Source organism: Populus trichocarpa, chromosome 16, assembly GCF_000002775.5.
Source record: "Populus trichocarpa isolate Nisqually-1 chromosome 16, P.trichocarpa_v4.1, whole genome shotgun sequence".
Taxonomy (NCBI): Eukaryota; Viridiplantae; Streptophyta; class Magnoliopsida; order Malpighiales; family Salicaceae; genus Populus; species Populus trichocarpa.
In genome coordinates this window covers 5860797-5869646 of record NC_037300.2, presented here as the reverse complement: position 1 = coordinate 5869646, position 8850 = coordinate 5860797, and the positions used below count along the sequence as shown (strand labels likewise).

The 8850-nt window shown below is 35.9% G+C and overlaps 1 protein-coding gene across 1 annotated transcript; it reads left to right on the top strand.

The window, feature by feature from the left end:
* Nucleotides 1-981: 981 nt before the first annotated feature.
* On the top strand, nt 982-8802 carry LOC18106196 (kinesin-like protein KIN-5C). Its single transcript, XM_024587220.2, has 23 exons — nt 982-1256; nt 1347-1476; nt 1864-2022; nt 2127-2476; nt 2559-2697; nt 2792-2889; nt 2974-3130; nt 3720-3789; nt 3885-3961; nt 4088-4141; nt 4244-4324; nt 4401-4512; nt 4587-4673; nt 4759-4934; nt 5104-5265; nt 5365-5472; nt 5760-5918; nt 5999-6082; nt 6151-6356; nt 6447-6548; nt 6804-6913; nt 7434-7585; nt 8272-8802. The coding sequence occupies exons 1-23, from the start codon at nt 1198-1200 to the stop codon at nt 8473-8475; spliced, it is 3036 nt and encodes a 1011-aa protein (XP_024442988.2). The 5' UTR covers nt 982-1197; the 3' UTR covers nt 8476-8802.
* Nucleotides 8803-8850: the final 48 nt, after the last annotated feature.

Sequence of the window (8850 nt, the reverse complement as noted above, 5' to 3'; positions counted from 1 at the left end):
AAAATTTTGAAATTTTATTTAATAGTTTTTTAAACTTGGCTTGGAAATTATTTTAAATCGTTTGAATTTTTTTAAACATTAAAGATTTGAAAATTATAAGCAAGAAATGGAACGATTCTATTGATTCTTCACTTTATCTTCATTTTTTTTTTGACAAACAAAACGAATATTAAATTCTTAACTTCTCATTCGTCATTTCTCTAATCTTTTTTGTGTTTGGTATTGTGGTGTATTATTTTTTTTAAAAGTGTTATTCGCTTAAAAATATATCAAAATAATTTTTTTTCAGATTTTTTTAAATTTTGACATCAGCACATCAAAATCATCGAAAAACACAAAAAAAATATCAATTAATTTTTTAAGTAAAATGCACTTTTAAACAGAAGTTATCACTTTCTCAAACATCAATTAATAAACACTCTTTTATATGACTATAATTCAAACTTCAAAGGGCTATTTGAATGAATAACAAACAATAGATTCTCAACCTCTAAAGATGAAGGTGAGGCCTAGGTGGATTGAAATTATAAATTCAATTGGGATCAAGAAAGTAAAAACTTACTTAATAATAAAGTAAAAACTATTTGATAATAAAATTAAAATAAAAAAATTATAAAGCAAGAACATAACACTCTAGCAATAGACTCATATTGTATACAATGTATATTCATGATATTTTTTAAAAGTATTTTTTACTTAAAAATAAATCAAAATGTTTTTTTATATTAGAACATTAAAATTATTAGAAATTATTAAAAAAATATTATTTTAATATTTTTTAAAACTAAACACAATTAAAATACAAAAACAAACAGTATAGTATACACACACAGAGGGTCTGTAAACATCTATAATATTCCAAAAAAATTGAAATGCATTCGAATAAAAGGAAGACACAGGGACAAAATTGTCAAAGTACAAAACCCGAACAGCTACCATATAAGGACAATGGAGGCCCCGATGCATTTCAAACCGTTGGATTTCATTTTGATTTCGAAAGCGAGCGGGTCTCAAAATTCAAATCGCATCCCCATCTCCATCCCGCTCTCACTCCACATTTTCACACCAAGAAAAGACACAGAGAAAGGAAGAGAAGAGAGATCGCCAGATCGATTAAGAGATTGATCTCTCGAGAGAAGACTGGATCTAGCACCAGAAGTACGCGCGATTCTCTCTCCTCCAGGAAGACAACCAAAAATGTCAGGTCGACACGACAAAGAGAAAGGCGTTAATGTGCAAGTCCTTCTTCGTTGCAGGTAACTTTTTTATTTTGGTTTCTTATACTTATTTTCTTTGTTATTTCTGCTAACAAAGTTTATTATTTTTGTCTGGTTGCGATGTGTTAGGCCGTTTAGCGAGGACGAATTGAGGAGTAATGCTCCGCAAGTGGTAACTTGCAATGATTACCAGAGAGAAGTTGCGGTTTCGCAGAATATCGCTGGGAAACATATTGATAGGGTTTTCACTTTTGACAAGGTGAAGTTGGGATTAAATTTGTTTTTTTTTTAATGTTTAATTTTATTTTTGAAGTTTGGAAAATAACTGTTAGTGGATTCTACACCTCTTTTTGGTTTTGGTGCTTTTAGGGTTTGATTTTATAAGTGGGTCATTGCGGTTAAGGGATTTTAGTGACAGATTTTACTGCCCGGGTTTGTGATTGTGTTCTTTCTGCGCTGGTAGTTTTGAAGTTTAAATGGCTATGTGAATAATGCCTAATTGTATGTTGAATTGTTATCTGCTGGGTTATTTATGTTGTTGTTGTTGTGGTTTGCAGAATTTCTTTTTCTGATATTGAATTTGGTGGGCTGCTTTGATTTCCTTGTTTGTGGCAAGGTCTGATAATTTGTTTAATGCTGGATGTAGGTTTTTGGTCCTTCAGCACAGCAAAGAGATCTTTATGAACAAGCAGTAGTGCCAATTGTTCATGAAGTTCTAGAAGGGTTCAACTGTACCATTTTTGCTTATGGTCAAACAGGTACAGGTAAAACTTACACCATGGAAGGTGAATGCAAAAGATCAAAGGTATAATATGGGACTATCTAATTTACATGTTGGTTTGATGTTTTAAATTTACTATTGTGCAGTTGTCAGTTGATGATTTATTTATGTGATGTAAAATGTGACAGAGTGGGCCTAACGGAGAGCTGCCTCCAGAAGCAGGGGTCATACCTAGGGCGGTTAAACAAATTTTTGATACTCTTGAAAGCCAAAATGCAGAATACAGTGTGAAGGTCACATTCTTAGAACTATACAACGAGGAGATTACTGATTTGCTTGCTCCTGAGGAAATTTCTCGAGTTGCATTGGAGGAGAAGCAAAAGAAGCAGTTGCCTCTCATGGAGGATGGGAAAGGTGGGGTTCTTGTAAGAGGTCTAGAGGAGGAAATAGTAACAAGTGCGAGTGAGATATTCACTCTACTAGAAAGAGGATCTGCGAAGCGTCGAACTGCAGAAACTTTTCTGAACAAGCAATCAAGGTAACGGTTCCTTTTCTTTTCTAATGCTCAAAGGGTGATTATAATGTTCTTGTTGTATAAAGAATCCGTCTTCTTTTTACAGTCGGTCACATTCCCTCTTTTCTATTACAATACATATCAAGGAAGCAACACCTGAAGGTGAAGAACTAATCAAATGTGGCAAGCTGAATTTGGTGGATCTAGCTGGTTCAGAAAATATATCTCGGTCAGGTGCTAGAGAGGTATACAATTTTATTCTGAATTGTTTTTCTGGGATGCCTAGTTAAATTTAAATTTACAACCATCTGATGCTTCGTAATCCTTATTATTTAATAGGGACGTGCAAGAGAAGCTGGTGAAATCAACAAAAGTCTACTTACTTTGGGGCGAGTCATTAATGCTCTCGTGGAGCATCTTGGGCATATCCCTTACAGGTTTTTCCTGCTACCCCAGTTATTATGTTATATCCTACGTTGATTTTTCGTTTGACTTCTATTTACATTCTTGAATTGCTCCAGGGATAGCAAGCTTACTAGGCTACTTCGTGATTCACTTGGAGGAAGAACCAAAACATGCATTATAGCAACTGTATCACCAGCTGTTCATTGCCTGGAGGAGACATTGAGTACACTGGATTATGCACACAGGGCTAAGAATATAAAAAATAAACCGGAGGTTAGTTGTACTGTTTAGTGTTTTAGTTGTTTTAAAAATATTTCTTTAATTGCTCTCAAGTTTTATATAGAAGTAAATGCGCACATGACCACTGGCCATGCACGTAATAGGACCAGAAAATTGATATAGTTGATAGAATTTGGGCGGGAGACTGTCTTTGTGAAGTTTAATAGTTTTTATGTTCCATTGACAAATGTAATTCCTGAATGAAGTATTCTGTTATGCAAGCTAGTGTATTTTACTGCATGCCTATTTGTTTGAGTTGGTTCTGCACCCTGGGATTTTTTCAACTTCAAATTTTAATGTGAAGAATGATGCTAAGATCTCAAAAGACATACATTTATGTATAGCTTAGAATTGCACCTTGCTTTTTAGCGATGAATAGGAATATGTTGTATATATATTTATTCTCTTGAAGACGGATTGGATTGAAATTTAGATATGGTAACTGTTTTGTTGCCTTTCCTATTTGTATTTTCAACCTGCAGGTGCTTATTGGAGCCCTTTATATTATTGAACATTTAAATATAGCTCTATTAGGTCGTAGTTTTTTTAGTCGGTTCATCTTTTATGCCATGACTGTTTGCAGGTCAACCAAAAGATGATGAAATCAACTCTTATCAAGGACCTTTATGGAGAGATTGAAAGACTCAAGGCAGGTGAGGTGCTGCCAGGGGTGATAAAGAGAACATTCCATTGTAATTTATGTTGCCTCAGTTAGCCAAGTTGAAATAACTGTTGCCATCTTGTCCAGAGGTTTATGCTGCCCGTGAGAAAAATGGTGTTTATATTCCGAAGGAGCGGTATTATCAAGAGGAAAGTGAAAGAAAGGTATTACTTCCATTTTACAGAGTAGCTTTGTTGCTGTAATTATATTTATGCCTTCATTTGGCCATTGGATATTTCACTTGTACTAAATCATTTTTTTTGCTCTCGTCATGTCTTTACCATGATCAGGCAATGGCAGATCAGATAGAACAAATGGGAGTTCTGATAGAAACCCACCAGAAGGTTAGTGTGTGGCATTTTGTTCTCTACACAAGGTGTGAATTTATAATTTTTTTGGTTTGAAACTGAAATTTACAAGAATAATCTATGTCATGCTACAAACAGCAATCTGAGGATTGGCGGGACAAATATGATGCCATGGTTCATCAATGTTCTGATTTGAGCAGCAAACTTTGTGCCACTGAGGTGAGTTGGGTTGATTTGTTGTTTAGCGTGGTTCTTATGTTTGAATGGAGTTTTATGAACTGTTAAAAACGTGCAGAAAAACTTCAATCAAACTATCAAATTGCTCACGAGTACTGAAGAAGAATTGAAGAAGTGTCGATATAGTTTGAAAGAGAGGGATTTTATCATATCTGAGCAGAGAAAAGCAGGCATGATTAACTATTATTCTTACATTTTATTGATGTTTTAATGTTTTAATATTGCTCTTGAATTTTCAAAACAGAGAATGCTCTGGCTAATCAAGCTTGTGTTTTACGGTCTGACTTGGAGAAAGCACTTCAGGATAATGCTTCTTTGTTTCAAAAGATTGGTATGTTGTCTTTGATGTGGTTTGAAAGAGTCAACTTTATGGCTATGCAATTGACAGTTGTGGCTATCTACGAGATGCTGTGCAGGTAGAGAAGATAAGCTGAGTTCTGATAACAGATCAGTGGTTAACAATTTTAGAACAGAGCTCTCCCAACAGATCGTTTCTCTCTGTAACATGGTAGCTACATCAATATCTCGGCAGAATGAACATCTTCAGTGTGTTCAGGACCTTGGTAATTCTTTCTTGGACAGGCATCGTAAGGTATGAAGAGTATTTGGTTACAGTTTTCCAGTCTTGTTTTTCTTACTGATTTTGCTATCTGAATTATTGTTGCATTGTTGTTATAGTACTTTAGATTTTGATATTAAGTTGATATTTTTTTTTGTTTTTCTTAATAATCTTACCATCCACGCTTGTCATCTTGTTTCAGTCAATTGAGGAATTGAAGAAAAAACTGTCATCTTCGAGGGCTGTGTATATTTCTCACATTGAGGCAGTGCAAAATGTGGTCCGTTTGCACAAGGCCAGCTCTATAGCTGGCTTAGAGGAAATTTCTTTGTTTGCTTCTTCCAGTGCAGAGTCTATTAAAGATGTAGGTTGCAATTATTTGAATATTTTGTTTTATCATTTTTTCCTTCTTTAATCATTCCATCAACATTTATGTATTTGTTTGATTTTCTTTTCAATTCAGTATCTAGCATCAGAGGCTGGACAGGTTTCTTTCATATTCGATGAGTTTCAGAATACTCTATCAACTCACCAGGGGGAAGTAGCTCTTTTTGCTAGGGAAATGCGTCAGGTTTGATCCTTTATCTTACCTTGTGTTTTTTGTAATTTTTATTTTGGTTTGGGCAGCCAGTCCTAATTTCATTGATACCTAGTGCATGTAGTTTTTTAGTTCTTAATATTTTCCCTAAACACTTAATTTATCCGTAACTTGGTCTTTGTACTTCCTTCATAAGCTTTGAAAACCTGCTTACTGTTGTCCAAATGTGTACTTGTTTTTACCTATCCTAGTTGGATCTTTCAATATAACTTTTGCTGTTTCTTATTTCTTGTTACTTTGCTTTCATTTGGGTCGAACAGCGATTCCATGTCAGTAGCGAGCAAAGAAAGGAGGTTTCTGAATACATGAATGGATTTCTTGATAAGATTTTGGAACAATGCAAAAATCTGGAAAATCATGCGGTGCAAGCTGATGCAGTACAAATGAAAAATATTGATGATTTTCAGAAGGCTTATGAGGTGCGACATGGTAAAGTAACTAAAGATACGAGTGAATATGTTGTCTTCTGCCTTGCCAACTGAAAGCTTGATCCGTACAGGAGCAATCAAAATCAGATGCGGAGAAGCTTGTTGCTGATATCAACCATCTTGTTTCCAGCCACCTTCAGCATCAAAAAGAGCTGGTATTTTCTCTCTCATCTTTAATTTCATACTAGATGTATTGTTCAGATGCTGATGGTTAAGTTAATAGGTGGATGCAAGGCTTGCTGATCTCAGAGAAACTGCCACCGGAAACAAAGCAGTATTGGATGGACATGTTTCTTCGATGGAGTATGTTTCAACAGATGCAAAACGAAAATGGCAGGAATTTTCTATGCAGACAGAGAATGATGCTAAGGATATTGCAGATTATTCAGCTACCAAACATTGTAGAATGGAGTCACTCTTACAGCAATGGTATGTATGGTCTTCTGCTTGTAGTTGGAATCAATATCTTTGATTCTTTGGTTGGAATTGATAAAGTCTGTTCCCTTTTCTTTACTTTAGTGTAAGCACTGCTGGATCAGCTTTCAAGCGCTGGGAGAAGACACTTGACTCTGTGAATGAGATGGGAAACAATCATGTTTCAAAATTGGTATCCCTTACGAGGTACAAATGCCATATTCTCTCGACATCTTCAATGTTTAGTTATTCTTGACACATTCACTGTCTCATAGAACCTACATGTGCATCTTTATAAGGATTGTGGTTTTGGCTCTGGTCATAGAATGCATGGGTCAATATATGATTGCAGCTTTGCCCTTGTTGTTCTGTTGTTGCATCTAATTTTCGTAGTTGTGTCATTAAGTCAATTCCTCATCCTGTCTAAATTCATCCCTTTTCCCTTTCAATGCCTTGGTGAAGAAATGCATCTGACAGCATAGAGCAGCATGATGCGGAGGTTGGTTCTGCACGGGTTACAGCTGAGCAAGATGTGGCAAAGAATTCCGAAGATGTCCTCAAGCACATTGACAGTAAGTTGTATATCTTTCCTTTTCTTCTTTCCTTTTTTTTTTCCTGGAGTATAATAATCCTAACCTTTCACATGGTTAAGATTTCTTTGAAATATTGTATGATAGGTAGTTAAATTGATTAAATTACAGTCTTGTGGCAATTCTATGGAGAGTTTTACAGTGATTCTGAATGTGTTATTTTTGTATTTTTTTTTTTGACAACGACTCTTCCATTAAATATCTCTGTTCAGTATTCCAAATTATCCAGTCTTCTATTCCTTCTGTAAGTGTAGAAGCATGATTTTTGGAAAACCAGATACGGTTTGGAGAACACTGCGCTAGATGTTTAACGTAGTTAATCTACAAGATATTTTTCTTTGAAAGGGATTCTGACTTGTTTGAGCTGGCTTTTTAACATACGCATGCAGATTTAGTTATGCATAGTAGTTGAGGATCAGTGCATTTTGACATGCATTCACATCGAGTTTGTTACTTTATGATTAGGGGCGTGAATTTAATATTGATGTGAATCTGTTTACAGGAGTGTCAGAGGAGGAGCAAGGATCTGTGTCTAAAATCTTGGAGGCTGTTAAAGCTCACTCAAACACGCTGGAGACTTTCAGGGAGGATCACTCTGGTGAAGCTGCAGCTATCGATGATAGAGCAAAGGAAACATTTGAGCAGCAATATATGGTAAGTTGGTTGAGCACACCTGCGCCCCTGTTCAAGTAGTTGAAGGGGAAATAGATCAACTACAAGTTTTAGTAAATAAATGAGAAAACTTAGTTTGATCTTCTTCAGTCTTGGAGATGCACTATTCACGTCATTAACAATTCAAGTGGATGGTGGTGTGTGATTCTGCTTGGATCTCGTTGAAATTTTGCCAATCAATACTGGAATCGACTGATGTGTTTTGAAATTCTTAAATCACATGCTCTAGGGGGTCTAGTCATGCTCATGCATTTATTTCTACTACCGTGTTGAATTACCAAATTGAACCCCATTTAGATGCAAAAATGCATCATTCATGTTATGAGCATACCTGTTGTTTCAGCGGAATATGTTTTACTTGGGCGTAGATAGAAGGATGAAAGTCTTGCTTGCTGAGCTCTGTTGCCAGACATGTAATGAAATTAACAAATGCATGAAACTAACATCCGAATGTTTGCATCTGAAAGTTTAGGTGACGAATAACTGATTAACTGTTTGGGTTATTATTCTGTGTCAATTATTTATCCATGGTAGGAGAGAGTATCTACTAATAATTTACAGCTTTTTTGTTAATGCTTTCGTTTTCCAAAATCTAGCTTGGGGTGAATTTATGGCCTCTACAAAATAAAATTACAGTCACTCGATACGTCTCTTGATCTAACGTGCAGGATTATGAGCCTACAGGCGCAACACCGTCGAGAAGTGAGCCAGATGTTCCTAGCAAGGGGACCATTGAATCACTTCGGGCAATGCCAGTGGAAAATCTTCTCGATGAATTTCGAGAAAATAATACATATGAATCATTTGAGGTCAAAGAACTGAAGCCCTCTCTAATACCACGGTCACCCCTTGTTCAACTGAATCAGCAATAGAGTGGCTGTGTTCCATTAATGTCCCTCCAATGAATGCCGATTTGTATACACACATGATTGAAAATTGCAAGGCTGCAGGAAAGGGTGCGGTGGGGAGGGTGTATTGCTAGTTTCTTGTCTAGATTAATAACTCCCTTCTTGGGATTTAGTAATTTGTAGCTTAACAGAATGGATATTGTAAAGTGAGGCATAAAACTACACATTTGCGGTTCAAGTTTTATTTTCACAGTGGTGGCTCTGCTCAGTTCAGTTCTGCTTATGTTAACGTATTGCATTCTTTGATCACTCAGAGCAGAAATTGAATTTTTGTTGGGCAGGTTTTATGAATCCTTCTGGTTATGAATGCTTTTGGGTCGATGTCCCTGTTGCTTTTGC